The following is a 26,325-nucleotide window of genomic DNA, read 5'->3' as shown; positions in this document are numbered from 1 at the left end:
TCCTTCGTTATGCCATGTTGTCTGTACTGTCAGCTTGCGCGCATGCTTGATGATGACGCGCAAAGGGGACCCGCCCTCAATCCGTGAGAAAGAAAATAAAATCTGAGATTGACTTTGTTTACAGATAAGCAGTGTTTACATATTTCCTGTCTATCTGATATCTGTGTGTTCCGAATTTTTTTTGTAGCCTACCAACTTACTTGATTTAAATATGGCAGTAGGCCCACTGACAGTGGTGGAAAAAGTACACAATTGTACATACATTGACCAAAAAAATAAAGGGAACACTAAAATAACACATCCTAGATCTGAATGAATGAAATAATCTTATTAAATACTTTTTTCTTTACATAGTTGAATGTGCTGACAACAAAATCACACAAAAATTATCAATGGAAATCAAATTTATCAACCCATGGAGGTCTGGATTTGGAGTCACCCTCAAAATTAAAGTGGAAAACCACACTACAGGCTGATCCAACTGTAATGTAATGTCCTTAAAACAAGTCAAAATGAGGCTCAGTAGTGTGTGTGGCCTCCACGTGCCTGTATGACCTCCCTACAACGCCTGGGCATGCTCCTGATGAGGTGGCGGATGGTCTCCTGAGGGATCTCCTCCCAGACCTGGACTAAAGCATCCGCCAACTCCTGGACAGTCTGTGGTGCAACGTGGCGTTGGTGGATGGAGCGAGACATGATGTCCCAGATGTGCTCAATTGGATTCAGGTCTGGGGAACGGGCGGGCCAGTCCATAGCATCAATGCCTTCCTCTTGCAGGAACTGCTGACACACTCCAGCCACATGAGGTCTAGCATTGTCTTGCATTAGGAGGAACCCAGGGCCAACCGCACCAGCATATGGTCTCACAAGGGGTCTGAGGATCTCATCTCGGTACCTAATGGCAGTCAGGCTACCTCTGGCGAGCACATGGAGGGCTGTGCGGCCCCCCAAAGAAATGCCACCCCACACCATGACTGACCCACCGCCAAACCGGTCATGCTGGAGGATGTTGCAGGCAGCAGAACATTCTCCACGGCGTCTCCAGACTCTGTCACGTCTGTCACATGTGCTCAGTGTGAACCTGCTTTCATCTGTGAAGAGCACAGGGCGCCAGTGGCGAATTTGCCAATCTTGGTGTTCTCTGGCAAATGCCAAACGTCCTGCACGGTGTTGGGCTGTAAGCACAACCCCCACCTGTGGACGTCGGGCCCTCATACCACCCTCATGGAGTCTGTTTCTGACCGTTTGAGCAGACACATGCACATTTGTGGCCTGCTGGAGGTCATTTTGCAGGGCTCTGGCAGTGCTCCTCCTGCTCCTCCTTGCACAAAGGCAGAGGTAGCAGTCCTGCTGCTGGGTTGTTGCCCTCCCTACGGCCTCCTCCACGTCTCCTGATGTACTGGCCTGTCTCCTGGTAGCGCCTCCATGCTCTGGACACTACGCTGACAGACACAGCAAACCTTCTTGCCACAGCTCGCATTGATGTGCCATCCTGGATGAGCTGCACTACCTGAGCCACTTGTGTGGGTTGTAGACTCCGTCTCATGCTACCAGTAGAGTGAAAGCACCGCCAGCATTCAAAAGTCACCAAAACATCAGCCAGGAAGCATAGGAACTGAGAAGTGGTCTGTGGTCACCACCTGCAAAACCAGTCCTTTATTGGGGGTGTCTTGCTAATTGCCTATAATTTCCACCTGTTGTCTATTCCATTTGCACAACAGCATGTGACATTTATTGTCAATCGGTGTTGCTTCCTAAGTGGACAGTTTGATTTCACAGAAGTGTGATTGACTTGGAGTTACATTGTGTTGTTTAAGTGCTCCCTTTATTTTTTTGAGCAGTGTACTTGAGTAAAAGTAAAGACACCTTCATAGAAAATTACTCAAGTAAAAGTGAAAGTCACCCAGTAAAATCCTACTTGAGTAAAAGTCTAAAAGTATTTTGGTTTTAAATATACTTAAGTATCAAAAGTAAATGTAATTGCTAAAATATACTTAAGTATCAAAACTCAAAGTAAAAGTATAAATAATTTCAAATGTCTTATATTAAGCAAACCAGAAGGCACAATTGTATTGTTTTTTAAATGTATGGATAGCCAGGGGCACACTCCAACACTCACACTGTTTAGTGAGTCCGCCAGATTAGAGGCAGTAGGGATGACCAGGGATGTTCTCTTGATAAGTGTGTGAATTAGACCATTTTCCTGTCCTGCTAAGCATTCAAAATGTAATGTACTTTTGGGTGTCAGGGAAAATGTATGGCCTAAAAAGTACATAATTGTCTTTAGGAATGTAGTGAAAGAAAAGTAAAAGTTGTCAAAAATATAAATAGTAAAGTAAAGTACAGTTACCCCAAAAAACTACTTAAGTAGTACTTTCAAGTATTTTTACTTAAGTACTTTACACCACTGTCTACTGACCCACTTTCAGCAAAAGTAATTGAAAGCAAGTAGATCTGCCTAATACCTTTAACTGGCAAGTGGCAACAATGACCTCTTATTCAATTGTGTATTCTGCATGTCAAGGACTTCTGTGTTGTTATAGTATGAATACAGTAGGCCAATTCATATTAGGCTATAACAACTACACACAGAAGTACTTGACATGCATTAGTCCATCTTTGACACATAATACACATCTACACCCTTAAAAAAAAATCTTCATCCCTGCATGTTTGTGCATACCACACTGACCATACAGTATATTGAAACTGAATGATGAATGGATGGGAAGGATGACTTATTGACAATAAGCCCAGTGAAGACAACGACATTATCAATATTTGTATCACTTAATGACAATTGAGTAATAGCCTACTCTTACATATTTTGCAAGGCCAATGTATTTTTCTTGACATTGTGCAAAACTGTAATCAACATCTTATTGCTTCCTACCTCTCTTTTCTAGGAAGGCATTGGCAAAGACCAACCAGCAGAGGTCAGGATAAAGCAAGGTAGCACTTGCTCTAAAAAACGTGTAGTTTAGGCCAATGGCTAGGCCACTGAAAACATCCAAATCAAGTTGCAATATTATCTCACTGCAATTTACAGTAGCCTACAGGGTGGCTTGAAATGTTAAATGATATATAGCCTGCCAATGTCCACACACACACAAACACACACACACAGAGAGAGAAAGAGAGAGCGAGAGAGCAACAGACCAGCGAGACACTCTCCCAGACCTGCGGGACCCCCCCAACCAATTAACACCCCCCCAAGTCAACCATGCCCACACCCCATTTAGGCCCCCTCAGATCAGACCTATGCCCCTTCTACCCAACCCATTCCCCCCACTCCCGCAAAGAGGGCCGTGAACAGGCAAACAGGCCCAACCCCCACTCTTACACTAGCCCAAGCCAATGGGATGTACCAGATGCTCAGCAGGCTCTGCTCACAATTACTGGCCTGAGGCCAAACCACACCACCAACAACATTAGACACTTTATGGAACACAAAGCCTTCACAATCTCATCCTGGAATATCCAAGGCCTGAGGTCATCTGCCTTGGCCTAAAGATCAGGAACCTGGACTTCACCAAATAAATCGGAAATACAGACATTGTAATCCTACAAGAAACATGGTATAGAGGAGACGGACCCACTGGTTGCCCTCTAAGTTACAGAGAGCTGGTAGTCCCATCTACCAAACTACCAAGTGTGAAACAGGGAAGGGACTCGGGGGGTATGCTAATTTGATATAGAGTAGACCTCACTCACTCTATTAAATGAATCAAAAGAGGAACATTTTACATTTGGCCAGAAATTCAAAAGGAAATAATCTCAACCAAGAAAAATGTCCTCCTGTGTGCTACCTATATACCCCCACTAGAATCCCCATACTTTAATGAAGACAGCTTCTCCATCCTGGAGGGGGAAATCAATAATTTCCAGACCCATGGACATGTACTAGTCTGTGGCAACCTAAATGCCAGAACTGGACAAGAACCTGACACCCTCAGCACACAGGGGGACAAACACCTACCTGGAGGTGACAGCATTCCCTCCCCCATATGACCCCATAGGCACAACTATGACAACATAACCAATAGAAACGGGTCACAACTCCTGCAGCTCTGTCACACTCTGGGTATGTACATAGTCAATGGTAGGCTTCGAGGGGACTCCTATGGTAGGTACACCTATAACTCATCTCTTGGCAGTAGTACTGTAGACTACTTTATCACTGACCTCAACCCAGAGTCTCTCAGAGCGTTCTCAGTCAGCCCACTGACACCCCTATCAGACCACAGCAAAATCACAGTCTACTTGAACAGAGCAATACACAATCATGAGGCATCAAAGCCAAAGGAACTGAATAATATTAAGAAATGCTATAGATGGAAGGAAAGTAGTGTCGAAACCTACCAAAAAACAATTAGGCAACAATAAATTCTATCCCTTTTAGACAACTTCCTGGACAAAATGTTCCACTGTAATAGTGAAGGTGTAAACTTGGCAGTAGAAAACCTAAACAGTATATTTGACCTCTCAGCTTCCCTATCAAATCTAAAAATCTCTAACAGAAAACCGAAGAAAAGTAACAATAATGACAAATGGTTTGATGAAGAACGCAAAAACCTGAGAAAGAAATTGAGAAACCTATCCAACCAAAAACATAGATACCCAGAAAATCTGAGCCTACGCCTTCACTTTGGTGAATCACTAAAACAATACAGAAATACACTACGGAAAAAGAAGGAACAGCATGTCAGAAATCAGCTCGATGTAATTGAAGAATCCATAGACTCTAACCACTTCTGGGAAAATTGGAAAACACTAAACAAACAACAACACGAAGAGCTATCTATCCAAAACGTAGATGTATGGGTAAACCACTTCTCCAATCTCTTTGGCCCTATAACAAAGAACAAACAGCAAAAATATATACATGATCAAATGCAAATCTTAGAATCAACTATTAAAGACTACCAGAACCCACTGGATTCTCCAATTACATTGAATGAACTACAGGACAAAATACAAACCCTCCAACCCAAAAAGGCCTGTGGTGTTGATGGTATCCTCAATGAAATGATAAAATATACAGACCACAAATTCCAATTGGCTATACTTAAACTCTTTAACATCGTCCTTAGCTCTGGCATCTTTGGAACCAAGGACTGATCACCCCAATCCACAAAAGTGGAAACAAATTTGACCCCAATAACTACCGTGGGATATGCGTCAACAACAACCTTGGGAAAATCCTCTGCATTATCATTAACAGCAGACTAGTTAATTTCCTCAGTGAAAACAATGTACTGAGCAAATGTCAAATAGGCTTTTTACCAAATTACCATAAGACAGACCATGTATTCACCCTGCACACCGTAATTGACAAACAAGCAAAACAAAACAAAGGCAAAGTCTTCTCATGCTTTGTTGATTTCAAAAAAGCTTTTGACTGAATTTGGCATGAGGGTCTGCTATACAAATTGATGAAAAGTGGGGTTGGGGGAAAAACATATGACATTATAAAATCCATGTACACAAACAACAAGTGTGCGGTTAAAATTGGCAAAAAACACACACATTTCTTTCCACAGGGCCGTGGGGTGAGACAGGTATGCAGTTTAAGCCCTACCCTTTTCAATATATATATCAACGAATTAGCGAGGGCACTAGAACAGTCTGCAGCACCCGGCCTCACCCTACTAGAATCGGAAGTCAAATGTCTACTGTTTGCTGATGATCTGGTGCTTCTGTCACCAACCAAGGAGGGCCTACAGCACCACCTAGATATTCTGCACAGATTATGTCAGACGTGGGCCCTGACAGTAAATCTCAGTAAGACAAAAATAATGGTGTTCCAAAAAAGGTCTAGTTGCCAAGTCCACAAATACACATTCCATCTAGACACCGTTGCCCTAGAGCACACAAAAAACTATACATACCTCAGCCTAAACATCAGCGCCACAGGTAACTTCCACAAAGCTGTGAACGATCTGAGAGACAAGGCAAGAAGGGCCTTCTATGCCATCAAAAGGAACATAAAATTTGACATACCAATTAGGATCTGGCAAAAAATACTTGAATCAGTTATAGAACCCATTACCCTTTATGGTTGTGAGGTCTGGGGTCCGCTCACCAACCAAGAATTCACAAAATGGGACAAACAACAAATTAAGACTCCGCATGCAGAATTCTGCAAAAATATCCTCAGTGAACAACAAAAAACACAAAATAATGCATGCAGAGCAGAATTAGGCCGATACCCGCTAATGATTAAAATCCAGAAAAGAGCCATTTAATTCTATAACCACTTAAAAGGAAGCGATTCCCAAACCTTCCATAACAAAGCCATCACCTACAGAGAAATTGGAGAAGAGTCTCCTAAGCAAGATGGTCCTGAGGCTCTGTTCACAAACACAAACAGATCATGAGAAAACAAAAAGAGAATGACTTAACACATTGGAAATAATTAACAAAAAACTGAGCAAACTAGAATGCTATTTGGCCCTAAACAGAGAGTACACAGTGGCAGAATACCTGACCACTGTGACTGACCCAAACTTAAGGAAAGCTTTGACTATGTACAGACTCAGTGAGCATAGCCTTGCTATTGAGAAAGGCCGCCGTAGGCAGACCTGGCTCTCAAGAGAAGACAGGCTATGTGCACACTCCCCACAAAATGAGGTGGAAACTGAGCTGCACTTCCTAACCTCCTGCCAAATGTATGACCATATTAGAGACACATATTTCCCTCAGATTACAGAGATCCACAAAGAATTTGAAAACAAACCCAATTTTGATAAACTCCCTTATCTACTGGGTGAAAAACCAGTGTGCCATCACAGCAGCTAGATTTGTGACCTGTTGCCACAAGAAAAGGGCAACCAGTGAAGAACAAACACCATTGTAAATACAACCCATATGTATGTTTATTTATTTTCCCATTTGTACTTTAACTATTTGCACATTGTTACAACACTGTATATATACATAATATGACATTTGAAATGTCTTTATTCTTTTGGAACTTCTGAGTGTAATGTTTACTGTTAATATTTATTGTTTATTTCACTTTAGTTTACTATCTACTTCACTTGCCTATGGCAATGTTAACATACGTTTCCCATGCCAATAAAGCCCTTAAATTGAATTGAATTGAGAGAGAGAGACCACTTTGCAAATCTCCGACAGGTGGCAGGATTGTATTATCTATGAATGCATATTGTCCGTATGGCTTCAATTGGTGGAAAGTCCAGAGGGGCGGAGTCATTTTGTGTCCGGAAGCTTTGTCGTGAAAGATGGGCACCGCTCCTTAGCAACGGGCTGTCTGCAATGTTGAAGAGTGGCGAGACTTTAGCTCATTTTTCGAAACCGACAGGACATGTGCAGGGTACGCCTCTGTCTTCACTTTTAGTAGGATTGCTGGATATAAGACAAGTACAAATTAAAGACTTGGAGCTCAAAAAGCGGATCACATTGAAAGGAATTCATATTTTTCTTGCATATCTATGAATATTGGAGCTGGAGGGCACTGAAGAGCGCATAACTCGTGTTAATTGGACACAATAAAGGGAAGGAACCTTGCGGTCTGGGAGTTATCCAGTTTTTAATGAAAATGAAATAACTATAAACTACGGCTTATAAAGAAATAGGCTTCACATACTGTACCCAAAGCTGAACATTTAAAGGAGGCTGATTTGTTGAAAGAACAACCTGCAAGCCAAAGCAAAAGGTTTCGCAATTATTTGGGAGAGAGCACAAAGGTGTGTAGCCTATTTGGACCCTAATAAAACTACAATATGTTGTTATTATACGCATTTTTACAGTATTGTGACTAGTTTATTGGCCTAAAGGTTCGTTTCAATGCAATGTCTTCTGATAATTCTATAATTGTCTTTTTTTGCAGATCATAAACAAAACAAGGACTGACGAAGGAGTGTTTTATTGAAGAAAAACCCCTGATGAATTTGACTTTTATTTACTCCCAACATTAGTCCATAATTTCGTATAAATACTATTTTATCATTGAATTGACAGAAGTCCGCTAAATCAGTGCTGTGTTGCTTTATCCTTCCCCCCAAAAAAGACATGAGTTGCTTCTGTGCTGCTCAGGAGGAGTTTTATTGTGAAGTTTTACTGTTGGATGAAACCAAATTGACGTTAACCACTCAACAACAAGGAATAAAGGTAAGAGAAGATCCCTTTACACGCGCTCCTCTGTCTGTCAGGTTAGGCGGTTGACAGGTAGCCATCCTTTAATAAGCGGTCTGTCATCACATCGCGCGCGGTGACGCTTGTCAAGAATCTGTGCTTCTACATTGACTGAAGTATGCAGTTGTTGGAATATAGTATCTGAATGTTTGACTCACTTTTAAATGTATGAAAAAGTACAATGTGGCCGTTTATTAACAGAAAGCCCAAAGCTACAGGTTGCCCGACCATGTAGGTGTCTCTTGAGGGTACATTTGGCTATTGGTAGCTGACCTACAGGAGCCCATAAAGTAGCACAGGCTTCTACTGTAATTTGCTGTGAACTCTCTGTGAAACAAAATACAGGCCCCAAGGGCTGTAAAGAAACATGGTGAGTATCTTGGCTATGTAAGTGCCTTTGATAGTCTCCATGACTTATTTCTGGTTGTGAATTAAATCTGAAATTAGGCTTTAGGGGATTTCCATCCCAACAAAAGCATGATAATGACATAATTGAAATCCTGAAACTTGATGACAACCAACCAGTTTTCTAGTTTAACTTCGTTACATGTCTGACTTATAGCAGCCTACTGTATAGGCCACATTCTCTCAGTAATGCTCATTTGGATCTTCATAATGTTTTTATAACACATGGTATGTTAAATCCACAAGTCAACCACAACACACAGTCAAAAAATGCATAAAGAAAACACCCAGAGCATGCCTTACATTTTTTTGTCTAAGTGGAAAACAAAGACTTGAATGTATCAATATCAGTTGTAAGTATCTTCTCTGGTTTCTTCACCTTGGGGCACAGTGTAAACCAAGACTTCATGATGATAGATACAATACTGCGATGCAACTTCAGTTTCAGGAAAGTCTGTTAGGAGACACTGTCTGTCATTCTACAGGGGGTGGGGGTGGGGGTGGGGGGGGGTGCATTATTTAGTGTCATGGAACACAGCCATAATATCTCTAAAGCGAACCACTCCATGACTGCTCTTCAATGACTGTTATGATGCTATTGGTATTATGTACTATTTTCTCTTGACTAGCTTCATAAAATAATTTCCAACTCAGAGCAGGCCAGACTGGGAGTTCTTTAAAAGCTGTGAATATGGGGTTTAGTTTATGGGTTGGATATAATCTCTGAAGAAGAAACTCAGGTTTGTCTGTGTTTCAGAGGGCCAGAGGCAGAGAATGATGTTCTGATGACTGCTGGGGCTAAACAGCATCTGGTTGCTTGGCCTCACCTTGCCCGTTGACGCTCATACCTTTATTTCCCTATTATAATGTTCCAAATATAAACCCTTCATAGCATATAAACCTTTCATAGTCCATAGCTTTTGGTCTATCTTGATAAGCCCTTTATGTAAATATTAGAGCAGGCCTAACCATTGGCCACCTGTTACTGTAGCAGGTGTGTTTTGCTGGTAGTTTGTGGAAAGCAACTCCTAAAATTGTGCATTTGGAAAGAGACAGACCCTCTAACTGATTTTTAGTTGCCATGCCACCACCCACACAACCCCCCCTCTCCTCAAGATGGCCCCACATGATACCTCGGCGCCCTATCCCTCTTGGCTTGGCTATATTCTCCCTGTGTGTGTTCCACTAGTGACTTGTCCATTGGAGAGATCAGGTTGCTCATCCTCTTTTAATTGTTAATGTGAGAGGCTGTGCAGGTGGGCTCTCTGGAAGCCATGTCTGTCTGTGTGCATGGTGAATAGTGCAGTATCAGCTTTGTATTATGCATTATTGTCGTGTTGTGTACAGTACGCGTGTAATGTGTATTTTCTCCTTTATGGCTCTAGTGTAAGTTAGTAAAGCTGCTGTGGTGAGATTTTGAATGAATGCCTTCTGACTGTACTGATCCAGCAGAGTAGCATTATAATCCTGGTATTGTCAGTGGTTAGATTAAAAACACCAGCTCTACCGCAGTGGAGCTTAGCTCTGGGTTGGTTCTATGAATATTATTGTATAATTTGTTGGGCTCTAGGATTCATCTGATCCCAGCATAACAATTTGTAAGAAAAGTCAAGTTTGTTGGGGGTTTTGTAGTTGGTTATCACAAACTTATTTTGTATTACACAAAAATATGTGTACTGAACAAAGTACTAGAGTGACTCTTGAAGTGAAGCTGGCACTAATCCTATTTATGCTGCTCTCTGTTACTGATAAAGATTAGCTTTACGTTCAGCAGTGTGGCATGACATACACCTGTATTTCCCTGGCCCCTGACACTACTGTGACTGAAAACCACAAGAGTGAGAGACCAGACAAAGACAATGAAAGGGTTTGGGTTAAAAGGCTTTGGCCCAAAAGAAAGAGATGGAATGCGGGGCAGAACAAAGTGTGCATTTGGTGACACATTTTTCCGGAGGGACGCTCGTGGAGGGAGGCACTTTGTCTGTCAGTCAGGTTATTTTTTATTTTTTATTTTTGTCTTCCCTTCAGAAAAAGAGCCCAAGAGAGCTGCAAAGTTGCTGGTTAGTTGACCTCCACACGCGTGTACCCAAGGTGTTGCGCAACACCACTCCAGCTATCACTCTGGTGTGTTGTCACCCTCCTCTAGATCTCCCATCTAGGCTGTTTATTTTATGTTGCTCTCAGCTGTAAATTAATAAGAAAAAAGAGACTTGAAAGGGTTCAAAATGTGAACAGAAGTTCCCTAACCTACATTATTGGGCCTTGAGTTCCTGATGCACGTGTAATTATATTTTGATATTATGTATTATTTCTCACGTTTGTCAAAGTTTTTATGCTTGGCTGCTGGGAGCACAGAGAGAATCGGGGCTAGGTGGGCTGATGCATTTGGCTCCTGTAAGCTTGATCCAGTCTGTGCTATAGCTGTATTAAACAGCACTGAGCCTCTTACACAAAGGCTCCATTGAGTTTGGCCCGGGGGCTGTGTTGGATTTAGCGTGAGGTACAGAACTGCTCACGTGTTGCTACCTCAACAAAGCAGAGCAGTCCCAAAGACAGCGGCCACTGACCCTGAAGGCCACGTCTGTTTTCTCTGGCCATGGCTAGAGAGAGATGCTCCGACCTCTTAGCTTTCTGGATAACAATTAACAAAAACATGGAAGCTTTTTGGGAACAGTTAGCAGCAGCTGCTTCCTTCCTTGTCGTCATTCAGAATGTCTTTGTTCTCCAACTTCCACTAAATACAATGAACATGGTGTTTTTTTGTACAACAGGTCACCTCCTAAGGTTGTCACAAAGAATAGGCAGCATTTAATGTCAGTGTACCTATAAAGTTCTTCCTGATTCATGCCAGAACAGGAGAGAGGGTTTGGGTACATTAGGTCAACACTGCAGCTGTGTGACATGTTGATTTACTTGATATGCTTGGCTCAAGGCAAAGTTTTTCCATTGTGAAATTAGAAATACATAAAAATTCCTGCATATGCGGAATGTGTCAATTCCATTGTGCTTTTAGAGATCGGTACACATTAGATCACATTAGCCTATTTTAGACATAAAATAATATTTTTGACAGTGTCGACTGATAGATTCCTCAGCTTTATATCCTCAGAGATTAGATTGATATGTAAAATCAGTGAATTCCTGAAAGTGAAAGTCAAGAGCTGGTTGCTATGGAAACATATTACTTTCTAATGAACCTGGTGGCTACTAATGCTTCCTCTGGGTTCTGCTACTGAAGAGTCAATAGAGAGAGAGAAAAAAATATCTCTCCACTTCATCTCAGCTCAGGCTGTTTTGTGTGGGGATGCAACATTCACATTTCCCTCTTTGAAACTGTGAAGAGTTCTACCCCAGACTGTGTATGACTGTGTGAAATTGGTGTTTCATTTTCCCTTGAGACAATCAGTATGTCTTTAGCTAGGTAAATTATAAGTAATTTGTCATGACACTTAGCTCAGTTCCATCACCATACACTAATTTACTGTAGCAGGTGGGTGGAAACTGTCAAAAGCTTGTTCCTCTGTTAGCTGACATCCCACAGCAATAAACATAAAATGCTAGGAGGCACCAGAGCCATATATTAAAGCTAGAATCGTTAATTGCTACATCCATTTTTGGACTTAATGAATATACCCATTGATTCTTAAAGAATATAACTTAGAAATGCCTCATGAACATAGATCAACTGTCGCACCCCATCAGAACCCAAAATATAAGCTTGTTTAAATACAATGTTTGTAAACAAAGTAAATGTAAACAAACTCTGTATTGCCTCAAAACATCATTTTGATATCATGGATGGTCAGTCCTTGCATCCATAGCTCGGTCTATGAATTTGAGAGTGGTTACATTTCTCCAGACCCATCCCTCAGCTTTTTTACCAAAAGAGAGTTGGGGTGACCACTTTGTTATTGTTTCAATTAAGGATTCTAACTTTAAGAAATATATGACTTTGGGAGGCCCCCAGAGCTCTCTCTCTCTCTCAAGGACAGACGTCCCCCGGGCTTCCCTCAAAGTAGGGTAGAGCACTGGGGAAATAAACAGTTACACCATTTGGATCAAAGGGGGAGTGACAGACGAACATCCCACATCTGTGGTCTATGTAAACACACACACACATTTCCATTACATGATGGAAGTATTTTTGGGGTGGGTTTGGCAATGTAATGTTTGTTACGAGGCAAAATAGTTTGTCCATGTCATAATAATTCTTAGGAGAGAACATTGTCCACATTCCCAACATTATTGTATATTAGTATACAGTATATTAGCCTGAGTGCTCTTAAGGAACCTGTCTTGCCACATACAGTACCTACCTGTCGGACAGAGCATCCAAGGCCAGGTAGCAGCTCATTATGTAATTAGGACTCAGTACTGATCCACCTATTACCACCTAAGGCTGGTGAAAAACACACACACACTCGCAAACACACTAACACACACAAACACACAAACACACACACACAGGCTCAGCTGTGAATTATTTACTAACACGTTACTGCTAATGGTGCAGGGAACAGTAATAGTCTTATTTGGCATGCTCCAATTCTCAATTCTGGGGCTGGCATGTATGTGTGGATCCAATAAATGGAATTGATCTGTTTATTGATTTAGTAGGATACTCTCACTGTTGCCCTCTCGGATTTAAGACAACCCATTGTAGGCAATAGACCTGGTGAAAAACCCTGTTCACATGATCAGACTATCCAAAAATCGGTTTAACAATGTTAAGTGATTTGAAGTGAAAACCAACATTGAGAAAACCAACTTTGAGGTTCACAGTGTGTGGCCGTGATACTGTGAGTCAGCACATCACTAATCAAATAGATATGATAACTGATTAGACACCAGCAGTGTCCACTTACCTCTGCTGGTTGAAAGTGATAATGAATGATAGTAGACTCGGCCCTGGAGAAATAGAGCGCGCATGCACACACACACAAACACACACACACCTTCGCTTGCATCTTCAGTTTAATTATCACAAGCCCTCTGACATATATTTTTTTGAAAGGAGCTATACAAAATGAAACTGATTGCCCCTTGCTAGACTTGCTTGTCACAATCACACACCATTTCTCTTTCATTATAACAGGAGAATAAACAGCATGCTGTGTGTGATTACAATTGCTGTTCTGTGTCAGACCCCAGGAAGAATAGCTGTCGCTAATGGGGATCCTAATAAAAATCGAATCATAAATTATCACTTTTATTATTACCAGATACCTGCAACAGTCTGATCTGATCTCTTACCCTGATACGTTTTAAGCTTATCAGATATTTGTTAAACAAGTGTAAGCAACAGATATCGACAGGGCAGGGGGGAGGGGGGCTGTAGTAGGGAGAATCAGAGGTACTGAGGTGTGAATAGGGTTGCAAAGCTACTGATCATTTACTAAAGTTACCAGAATCTTCAGCAATTTTGGTAATTAACAGAAAATCTATGGCAATCTATCGTAACATTAGTAATTTATACTTGAATAACTTGAAACAGATGTATTGGTATATAGTATTCATTTGTTAAATATGTGTCCGTATTGTCCATTAGTTTCTAGTAGATAGACCATATGGTTCAAGAGAAAATAGCCTAATTAATGAAAAAAGCATCTAATCAACAATGGCATTATTTTCAATTACCTCTACAAATCTTCCAACTATTGACTGCCTCCAGTTTGACACCGAAACATTGACAACAAATACATATTGATATAATAAAATAAATAAAAGTATACAAAAATATTTCATGCTGAAACCCTCATATTAAACACTGAGTTGATGGTTTATATTTAGGATAATGTTTTAAACTTTGTCATTCTATTTTTGATTTTAAAATCATGTTGTTTAATTAATTCATATATTTTACATGTGAAGGCCACACAGAGGGCCAGAGATAATTACAGACACCTGTGATAATCTGAAGTACCCAGAAGGGCCACAAGATGTCTTGTGATAGATTACATAAAATCCTTGAAAGATACCCAAATTCTGATAGTTTACTGGTATACCCTCCCTTTGCAACCCGAGGTGTGAGTGAGCACGTCCTTGCTCAGTCTGCCAAGCAGCCAGGCAGGAGGGTGTGAGCTGTGGAGAGAAAGGGAGAGAGACAGTGAGAGTGGTGGGATTTCAGGGGGATGGGAGAAGAACAGTTTAATAATCTCTTCATGGCATATTCCTGGCCTAAGAAATACTTTGGAGCATGATCTAATAGGTATTTCATAACTGACATAAACAATGATGCTCTAACCCATCTTTGCTGATGTCATCAACACTGGCCACATGCTGCAAGTGGTTTCTTTCTCCTTAGTCAGAGATGATGAAATACTCTGTATTACAAATGGTTGCTTCCATTTTTCACCTGATAGACATTTTCAGAACGTGATATTAAAACAACCAGCAAGCTTTTAACCACCCTGTCCTTCTCTCCCACGCCCTATCTGTGCTACTGTACCATATAGTGTGTATATGTAACACTGTAATAGCTTATAAAACATCTCAATGATCTATACCCCCTGTCAACTTAACTAGTTTACACACACCAATTCCCCAGATCATACAATTGTAATGTCACAGTTGTAATCATGTATTGTGCTTTACTATCTTGCCTGCTGATTAGGGTAGGCGTTATCATCATCATAATCATCATTAAAAGTCCATTATGTGGTGTTTTCCTCTGCTCTAAAGCTCTAATCTTATCTTTGACCTTAGTCTCCTTGGTGACCACCAGGCACGACTCAGCATTCAGGACACTACACAATGTGACCACAGTACACTTGTCACTTTCCATTCATTCTGTTCCAGACAGTTTCATTCTGTTCTGTTATGATCTATCTGTTCAGTGGTGTGAGGACAATTCACTTGTGGATGTGTGTGTGTGTGTCTGTTTCTGTGTGTATGTGTGTGTATGTATGTGTGATCACCCACCTCTGAGTTTTTTGAGCAGCTGAAATCTCTGCAAGCCGAGGTTGCTCCTTATTAAACAAAATATGTGCATGGCTTTTTACCCTGCAGTCAGCATGCAGCTATTTTTGTTCTCTCGCTTTGGTGAATGTATTTGGCCTGTGCTTTACAAACCTCTGCAGAACTTTTTGTTTTTAGCGAGTGTGTATAGCTTTGTGCATTCTGTGTGTTTGGGTCCAAGGTTCTTATGGTCGGTGGGTGTTCCGTTATTATTTAGGCTAGACCGTGTCTCTTTGCGTAACAGTCTAGTGCAGGGATGTCAAACATACGGCCCGGGGGTCTAATCCGGCCTGCGGGTGGTTTGAGTAAAAAAAAAAAATCTATATAATTTCAAATGACCCTATACCACTGGGTCCCATCTTTCGCTAGACCCATAAATCAAGATGGTTTAAATGGTGTTTTAAATGTTGTGTTTATGCAAATTTGGTAATATCTTTAACTGTCCGGGCCTCACAGAAACATACCCAACCTAGAAACTGGTATAATCTGTAGCAGAGGCTAACTGTTATAAACATCAGGGTAACAATGGCAATGGAAAGGGGTCTGCTCTGGCACCTGATGGTTGCAGGCCTGGTGTCAGTGCCAGATCTGACTGCCTACCGAATCTGACTGACCGTGGCGCCGATTTGTGTCACAAACAAACATTTTGGAAGCTGATTTGCCGTCCTTGTTGTTCTGCCGCCCTAGGCGAGATGTTTATTTTGTCCTCTGAAACTAGAATAGTCCCAGTAAGTAAAAATTACGTTGAAAAGATGTCTGAAATACGTATTTTTCCAGACGTTGAAGTTAGGTTCATTTCAGGTTCTGAATGAAAGGTGAAAAGACATAGTTTCTGGACGTTGAAAATACGTATTTTCCAGACGTTGAAATCAGGTTCATTTTCGGTTCTGAATGAAAGCTGAAAAGACGTCTTGAGTAGGGTACATTATACTGTACTATACTCTTCTATGCTGTACAGTTGTACTCTCCTGTACTGAACTATACTCTGCTGTGCTGTACTGTGCTGTCCAAACTTGTGAAACATAGATGTCTATGATTGGTTCAGATTTGGTTTAAGTGTTTGGGCCAAATCAAGTCCGGACCCAATCTGAACCAATTATAGATGTCTATGTTTGGGCCAAATATAGGCCGGTCCGGACCTGACGTCTGTGGACGTTCAAATCAAGGCCGGACCAGACCAAATCTGAACCAAACATATACATCTATGTTTGGTCTGCTCCCCTACCCTGCAGCTAAAATTATAATTGATTATATTTATTACTACCCCTACTCTGCTGTTCTTTGATTATTGATTGCCATTACCATTAGTATATTATCTACTGTATTTATCCTGCTACTGGTCACTAATACTCCTGTTTATTTAAGTGATAATGCCCGAGAAGACAGTGTTTGGAGGATATATAGGCACAGTTGTTGTTAGGCAACACAGCTAACACAATCACTTCAAACTGTAGCTGGAAAGACTGCAAACTAGCTGCACTTTGTTTCATTTGACCTTTTTTCAATTGACATTTCTTTGTACATTGCATTCGGAAAGTATTCAGACCCCTTGACGTTTTCCACATTTTGTTACGTTACAGCCTTATTCTAAAATTGATTCAATTGTTTCCCCCCCCCCCCCTTATTAATCTACACACAATACCACATAATGACAAAACAAGAACTGGTTTTTAGACATTTTTGCAAAAAATAAATAAAATAAATAACTCAAATATCACATTTACATAAGTATTCAGACCCTTTACTCAGTACTTTGTTGAAGCACTGTTGGCAGCGATTAGAGCCTTGAGTCTTCTTGGGTATGACGCTACAAGCTTGACATACCTGTATTTGGGGAGTTTCTCCCATTCTTCTCTGCAGATCCTCTCAAGCGCTGTCAGGTTGGATGGGGAGCGTTGCTGCACAGCTATTTTCAGGTCTCTCCAGAGATGTTCATTCGGGTTCAAGTCCGGGCTCTGGCTGGGCCACTCAAGGACATTCAGAGACTTGTCCCGAAGCTACTCCTGCATTGTCTTGGCTGTGTGCTTAGGGTCATTGTCCTGTTGGAAGGTGAACCTTCGCCCCAGTCTGAGGTCCTGAGCGCTCTGCAGCAGGTTTATACCAAGGATCTCTCTGTACTTTGCTCCATTCATCTTTCCCTCGATCCTGACTAGTCTCCCAGTCCCTGCTGCTGAAAAACATCCCCACAGCATGATGCTGCCACCACGTGCTTCACCGTAGGGATGGTGCCAGGTTTCCTCCAGACGTGACGCTTGGTCTTCTGGTCAAAGAGTTCAATCTTGGTTTCATCAGACCAGAGAATGTTGTTTCTCATGGTCTGAGAGTCCTTTAGGTGCCTTTTGGCAAACTCCAAGCGGGCTGTCATGTGCCTTTTACTGAGGAGTGGTTCCGTCTGGTCAATCTACCATAAAGGCCTGATTGGTGGAGTGCTGCCAAGATCGTTGTCCTTCCTTCACAGAGGAACTCTGGAGCTCTGTCAGGGTGACCATCGGGTTCTTGGTCACCTCCTTGACCAAGGCCCTTCTCCCCCTATTGCTCAGTTTGGCCGGGCGGCCAGCTCTAGGAAGAGTCTTGGTGGTTCCAAACTTCTTCCATTTAAGAATGATGGAGGCCACTGTGTTCTTGGGGACCTTCAATGCTGCAGACATTTTTTGGTACCCTTCCCCAGATCTGTGCCTCGACACAATCCTGTCTCAGAGCTCTACTGACAATTCCTTCGACCTCATGGCTTAGTTTTTGCACTGACATTCACTGTCAACTGTGGGACCTTATATAGACAGGTGTGTGTGCCTTTCCAAATCATGTCCAATCAATTACATTTACTACAGGTGGACTCCAATCAAGTTGTAGAAACATCTCAAGGATGATCAATGGAAACAGGATGCACCTGAGCTCAATTTCGAGTCTCATAGCAAAGGGTCTGAATTAGGTATTTACGTTTTTTATTTTTTATACATTTGCAAAAATGTCTACAAACCAGTTTTTGCTTTGTCATTATGGGGTATTGTAGATTGATGAGTAAAAAAATATTTTTGATCTATTTTAGAATAAGGCTGTAATGTAACAAAATGTGGTAAAGGTCAAGGAGTCTGAATACTTTCCGAATGCACTATATCCATAAAGGTGATGCCAGCTGATTCATGATTTCGACTGGCTGAGAAAAGCTGCCTGCCTGTCTGTCTCGTCCCAACTCCCGACACGTTCATTACTATGGGACAGCTGGAGATCGAATTTGAATATAGAAACAATGTTGAAAATGTCAGAGAGACAGACAGCAAGGTTTATACAAATCTCCTTTGTAGAAAACGAAATGTTAGTCTAAAAGAAATGTGAGATAATGTCTAGATGCTTTTTATAGTGGAGATCAAATTCATAAATTACCTGGCTGGGCTGATGAGACAGTGGATTGCGCAATCAGATGGAACAGAGTAAATAGGCATTTTAACGTCATAAATTTAGCCGGTGGTAACTTGTGGAATAGACACCGGCTGGAATGCGGTTTTAACCAATCAGCATTCAGGATTAGACCCACCCTTTGTATAAATGACCATTAGTATGTTACCATAAGTATTTACAGTCTGAAGTTTACATACACCTTAGCCAAATACATTTAAACTCAGTTTTTCACAATTCCTGACATTTAATCCTAGTAAAAATTCCCTGTCTTAGGTCAGTTAGGATCACCACTTTATTTTAAGAATGTGAAATGTCAGAATAATAGTAGAGAGAATGATATATTTCAGCTTTTATTTCTTTCATCACATTCCCAGTGGGTCAGAAGTTTACATACACTCAATTAGTATTTGGTGGCATTGCCTTTAAATTGTTTAACTTCGGTCAAATGTTTTGGGTAGCCTTCCACAAGCATCCCACAATAAGTTGGGTGAATTTTGGCCCATTCCTCCTGACAGAGCTTGTGTAACTGAGTCAGGTTTGTAGGCCTCCTTGCTCACACACGCTTTTTCAGTGCTGCCCACACATTTTCTATAGAATTGAGGTCAGGGCTTTGTGATGGCCACTCCAATACCTTGACTTTGTTGTCCTTAAGCCATTTTGCCACAACTTTGGAAGAATGCTTGGGGTCATTGTCCATTTGGAAGACCCATTTGCGACCAATCTTTAACTTCCTGACTGATGTCTTAAGATGTTGCTTCAATATATCCACATAATTTTCTTTCCTCATGATGCCATCTATTTTGTGAAGTGCACCAGTCCCTCATGCAGCAAATCACCCCCACAGCATGATGCTGCCACCCCCGTGCTTCACGGTTGGGATGGTGTTCTTCGGCTTGCAAGTAACCCCCTTTTTCCTCCAAACATAACGATGGTCATTATGGCCAAACAGTTCTAGTTTTGTTTCATCAGACCAGAGGACATTTCTCCAAAAAGTACAATCTTTGTCCCCATGTGCAGTTGCAAACCGTAGTCGGGCTTTTTTATGACGGTTTTGGAGCAGTGGCTTCTTCCTTGCTGAGCGGCCTTTAAGGTTTGTCGATATAGGACTCGTTTTACTGTGGATATAGATACTTTTGTACCTGTTTCCTCCAGCATCTTCACAAGATCCTTTGCTGTTGTTCTGGGATTGATTTGCACTTTTCGCACCAAAGTACGTTAATTTCTAGGAGACAGAACGCGTCTCCTTCCTGAGCGGTATGACGGCTGCGTGGTCCCATGGTGTTTATACTTGCGTACTATTGTTTGTACAGATGAACGTGGTACCTTCAGGCGTTTGGAAATTGCTCCCAAGGATGAACCAGACTTGTGGAGGTCTGACATGTTTTTTCTGAGGTCTTGGCTGATTTCTTTTGATTTTCCCATGATGTCAAGCAAAGGCACTGAGTTTGACGGTAGGCCTTGAAATACATCCACAGGTACACCTCCAATTGACTCAAATTATGTAAATTAGCCTATCAGAAGCTTCTAAAGCCATTACATCATTTACTGGAATTTTCCAAGCTGTTTAAAGGCACAGTCAACTTAGTGTATGTAAACTTCTGACCCACTGGAATTGTGATACAGTGAATTATAAGTGAAATAATCTGTCTGTAAACAATTGTTGGAAAAATTACTTGTGTCATGCACAAAGTAGATGTCCTAACCGACTTGCCAAAACGATTTTTTAGCAAGACATTTGTTAGCAAGACATTTGTGGAGTGGTTGAAAAACAAGTTTTAATGACTCCAACCTAAGTGTATGTAAACTTCCGACTTCCACTGTATATATTCCTGCTACCAGTCACTTTTCAGCCCTGTTTACATGTATTTCCACATATCATGCCTACACTGACACTTGCACACACACAGACTCACACATTCACATTAACACCCACACACTTACACTTACATACACACCCACCCACCACTTATGCTGCTGCCATACTGTTTATTATTATTATTATTATTATTATTATTATTATTATTATTATTATTATCATTATTTAACCTACCAGTCACTTCCTCCTAATCCCTGCCTACATGTACATATCTACCTCAATACTCCAGTATTCCTCACATATTTCTTATTTCTCGTGTTTTATTATTATTCTATTTTTTTTATTACTTTTACTTTTTTAAAATTGAATACTGTTGGGTAGGGCTTGCAAGTTAAGCATTTCACTGTACTTGTGCATGTGACAAATAAAACTTGAACTCAAGCCAGGTGCAGACCAGACCAAATCTGAACTAAATATAGATGTCTATGATTGATTCAGATTTGGTCCTGTCTGTAGACGTTGAAATCAAGGCAGTTCCTGACCGCACCAAAAAAAGACGGTCAGGACAGGACCAAAAAAATACATCCAAAAGACTTCGGTGTCGGTCCGTGCTTACTGGGGTGTAGCCTACAGCGTTGGCCTGCAGTGGAATTTTACGAATGTCCTTCCATGTGGTAGGCCAACCGTTTGTAAAACAAGCAGTTGCATTAGCTTTATTAGTCTTTATTACTGTGACTAATCATTTTGTCTATTTCAGCACTGCATATCAGCTACCCAACTTTATCAGGAGTTATCCTGAGCCTATTTTCAATGAGAATCAATGTTTACACTGCGGGAAATGCAGGAGTATAGAATTTTTCGCTATAATCATCTCGTCAAAAGTTGACAGATACAAACTTGAAACCACTGATAATCATGAAAATTTAGCCCACGGGGTGAAACTCCTGGGCAGTAGTTGTGAGTAGCCTGATTTTCCATTCCATATTGTCCATTTTACTTTGACCTGTCCAGTTTTGAGGATATGTATTGTTAACATGCCATATTCACATCGAAGCGCATGTTGTGTTTGATTGGGTGCCATTTAGGTTTGGCTATTTGAAGAGATACATGCATAATGTAAAAAGTATCTGTATCATGACATTGTCATGAATTTGATCTCCAGCCTGTAGACTATACAAAAGGCCACACTCTTTCTACCATAGGCTATAGGCTACATGATATATGTTAGATGATTCTTTGACGGACCGTTGGTGGAGCACCGCAGCGGTGCATCTCTCCAACAGCACCCTGGAGAGGTGCGCTCGGCATGGACAAGCAAAATATATTGCATAAGCGCTGACCTAAATAGCCCATATGCCACTGGGTGAGAGAAATTGTCATACTTTTTTTAGTATAATTATGTGAGGTTTTATGTTTTGTTGGAGGTGTGTCTTGGTAAATTTAGCTCGGAAAATGCCGCCCTCGCCTAATCCCGCCTAATGGGCGGGCCGGCCCTGGATGGATGGGATGGCACAGGCATATGGACGGTTTTCTGTGGCAACTAGACAGGGGTAGAAATAGGAACTAAGAAGAAGGAGGAGGAGGAGGAGGAGTAGTAACTAAGGAGGCAGTTACAGGCAGTAGGCCACTGTTCCAATCCCAGAGCTACAACTAGAGAGGAGACCAATGAAACATGTTTACATGGAGCTGTTGTAAAAAGGAAGAAGGAGGAGAAACTAAGTAGTCTGTTTCTCAAATGCAGGCTGTCTAACACAGATCCACGTCCCTGGGGTAGAGACAGAGACCCTGCCAGCTAGGCAACATGTTGTGCTGTAACAGCTCCATATGCCCTCCCTCTCTCCCTTTTCCTGCCTCTCCCTCTATCTCTCTCTCTCTCCCTCGCCCCGGAGCAGTGAGCACGCTCCGCTCATTTAAAGAGAATTGAGAGGGAAAGTGGTTCTACAAAGGCTCTGTGGAGGTTCCAGTGGGAGAAGGGAACATCTGCTCACGACCTCCCTCCTCCCCTCTCCCACCTACCCCTTAGCCCCCCATGGAGTTGATGTGCCTGGTCTGAGAGGAGTCAGTGGCCCTCATCCAAACCTCCGTCCTCCGCACTACAACCCAAAACTGTCCCCTTACACTCCCCCCAAACCTCCCCCCACCACACACACACACACACAAACACTGCCTTAACCAGCAGCACTCAGCACCACCACGTCCCAGCAGCCAGAAATACCCAGAGCAGAGCAGCAGATGGCCAGACGGACCGACCGCACCATAATCATGTGATGACCCTGTTACCATGGGGATAGGGGGGACAAGCCAGAGGAGAGTAACACCCTTACTAGACACATACTGCATATACTGTACGTTCACACACACACACACACCCTCCAAAAATGTTAACCCTGTTAATATAATACTTACTTCTCCTCTGAAGGCCATCAACATGCCTGTCACTTGTCATATCATACCCTTGTCTACTGTCTAAATAGATGCCAGCTGAATATGAATATGACAGGTGTATTGATTAGTATGGTCTGTCTAGGTACTGCCATATAAGGACATAATGAGACTAATCCATCATTCTGTGTTCTATTGATGGCCCTGATCCATACCCCGCCTCCAGCATCAACAACATTTAGCCGTCACCTCTTTCAATCTCTCTTTCTCTCTTTTTCTCTATCTCTATCTCTCTCTCTCCCTCTCCCTAGGGTATAACCTTTATTTAGATACACTGTGTGTGTGTGTCTGTCAATACAACAAATGACATCTGGATCTTTAAATTACACTGGTAATTGCTTGTGTCCTCCCTATACATACCTGGAATTACAGTGTTGATTGATAGGTCTATGATGTGTTTTCATAAGGATGTGTTTGCTGGCCGGTGATGGCATTTCTCTCATTATGAAATAATAGACAATGTGCTCCACTCACAGGTTACACTTCAAAAACTATTGGGTGCTGGATCATTGTTATTAAGGCAATACATGAATTACAGAAGATTATCCTTTTACAGTGCTGTCCTTTTCAATCTATATGTTTCTCTCATTATTGTGCATGAGGATGTGTTTGTGTTCATAAGGGTTTGATGGCTGATCAGTGATATAGTTTCTGTCATTATCAACCCAGTGGTCTGGTGTTAGAGAGTAGAGACAGGTGAGGTCACAAAGAGTCTGACACCTCTTTATGTATTAGTCTCACCTCTAGAGGACGTTCACATCACATCATCACTCACACTGGGCTCATTTCACACACTTTTTAATTGGCTGTGAACTCTGTAAACTCTGACCTCTGATACATGAACTCTCTGACCTGGAAGTGGATCTCTCTACAGGTATGTCTTATGTGTGTATGTGATACAGTTATAATTAGTGTCGTTAAATGAGGAAGAGAGATGTAGTCAAGAATTAATGACACAATGGTAATATAACAGTAACATGTGTGTTAAAGAAAGCTGATGAGATGAAATCAGATTCTAAAGAATATACAGTACTTGCTCTTAGTGTCTGTAGTAGTCTCAGTCTATTGTTCATAGGATACAGAGGAATATAAGAACAAACTCAAAACCAATGTTAACCGAGTAACATGAGTAACATCCATGTTGTGTAACAATGAGTAACATCCATGTTGTGTGGACTGGATTTCTTAATATCAGGCATTTATTTGACTCCAGCATGATACACAAAGATAACCCTGACACAATGATTCTGCCCAAAACAAAACTAGGACACATACAGGTAACTGCCTAAATAAAGGAAACACCAACATAAAGTGTCTTATTAATACGGCATTGGACCACCACGAGCCAGCAGAACAGCTTCAATGCGCCTTGGCATAAATTCTACAAGTATCTGGAACTCTATTGGAGGGATGCAACACCATTCTTCCACAAGAAATTCCATCATTTGGTGTTTTGTTGATGGTGGTGGAAATGCTGTCTCAGGTGCCACTCCAGAATCTCCCATACGTGTTCAATGGGGTTGAGATCTGGTGATACACACACACACCATTTAAACCCCCTACGCTCCTTTGAGACCCATCTTTCAAAGTCACTGAGATCTCTTCTTCTAGCCATGGTAGCCTAAATAATTGCCAACTGGGCATTTTTATACATGACCCTAAGCATAATGGGATGTTTTAATTGCTTAATTAACTCAGGAACCACACCTGTGTGGAAGCGCCTGCTTTCAATATACTTTGTATCCCTCATTTACTCAAGCAGTTACCTGTATATTTTCTCAACATTCCTCTTTTTCCTAGTCAGTGTTATTTTAACAATCCCACCCTGACCACCAGAGCTACCTTATCAGTGGGGGAGATAGAGGAGTAATGCAGGGAGGAAGAGGGTATGAGAGGGAGGCTAGTGAGCAATTATGGAAGTGTTGGGAAGAAGGGTATGGAGTGTGCTTGGGAAGGTTAGTAGGGCGGGAAGGAGGGGAGTGTGTATGGGAGAGTTGGGAGGGAGAGAGGGTTGGTCGGTAGGGGCCCCTATGGGAAAACATGTCAGCGTCTGTTCCGTGACAGTGCTAGCTGCTGCCTGGCCCTGGATCCACTGCAGACCCTGAGGGTGTTGGTCTGGTCGGCATCTGGATGATGTCATACAGTACAGTCAGTCACACCACAGATCTTTCCTGCCGGGGGTCAGGGTTTTCAGTTACTGTTAGTTACTGTAGTCAGGAGGAGCCCTATAACAATGGCTGTTGCTCTTCTCTGGGAGGCACTGTGACAAATTAAACGTTTTATTCGTCAGATGCTCCGTAAACAACAAATGTAGACTAACAGTACAATGCTTACTTACGGGCACTTCCCAACAATGCAGACATAAATACAATAATGGTATAGAAAAGTCATAACATGTAATAATAAAAGTCATAATAAATACAAAATGAGTAATGATAACTTGGCTATATACACGGGGAACCAGTACCGAGTCGATGTGCAGGGGTACGAGGTAATTGAGGTAGATATATACATATAACCAGGAATAAAGTGACTAGGCAACAGGATAGATAATAAACAGTAACAGCAGCCTATGTGATGAGTCAGACTTAGTGCAAAAAGGGTCAATGCAGATAGTCCGGGTAGCTATATGGTTAACTATTTAACTAACCATTTAGCAGTCTTATGGCTTGGGGGTAGAAGTGGTTCAGGGTCCTGTTGGTTCCAGACTTGGTTTATCGGTATAGCTTGCCGTGCGGTAGCAGAGAGAACAGTCAATGACTTGAGTGGCTAGAGTCTTTGACCATTTTTAGGGCCTTCCTCCCTGCCTGGTTGAAGTGCTGAGACCAACCGAGACCAACCATGCATACTGTACTGAGACCATGTACTTAGTATGTAGGCCTCCATAGTATGTAGTCTACATACATTCACTGAGACCATATGTACTGTACTAATGAGTTCCTAAGGGAAAGATGTGTTGTAAGTTGTAACATCCATACACTAACTTCCTTATTTCCAGCCATTGGTCTTAAAACAGAAATTGTGATTGAGGGATTCTGGAGTTAGTTGGAATCCTTACTGCTTGAGTGCATCTACCATATCTGACTGCTGGGGGCTGCCTAGCCTAACACAGAAAACATAGTTGCGTGTTTTACTGAGCTTCCCAAACC

General features: G+C 41.7%; 1 protein-coding gene across 2 annotated transcripts in view; it reads left to right on the top strand.

Moving 5' to 3' along the window:
* The first annotated feature begins 7,266 nt into the window (after positions 1–7,266).
* Positions 7,267–26,325, top strand: part of epb41l4a (erythrocyte membrane protein band 4.1 like 4A) — a 114,292-nt gene continuing 95,233 nt past the window's right edge. For both annotated transcript variants that reach the window (XM_045225207.1, XM_041898949.2), the window contains exons 1-2: positions 7,267–7,712; positions 7,856–8,136. In XM_045225207.1, coding sequence (XP_045081142.1) covers positions 8,038–8,136 — 99 coding nt within the window. In that variant the 5' untranslated portion in view covers positions 7,267–7,712; positions 7,856–8,037. The remainder of the gene's footprint in view (positions 7,713–7,855; positions 8,137–26,325) is intronic.

Source organism: Coregonus clupeaformis, chromosome 15 (assembly GCF_020615455.1).
Source record: "Coregonus clupeaformis isolate EN_2021a chromosome 15, ASM2061545v1, whole genome shotgun sequence".
NCBI lineage: Eukaryota > Metazoa > Chordata > Actinopteri > Salmoniformes > Salmonidae > Coregonus > Coregonus clupeaformis.
Note: the sequence above shows the minus strand (reverse complement) of the source record. Positions and strands in the feature narration are given on the sequence as shown.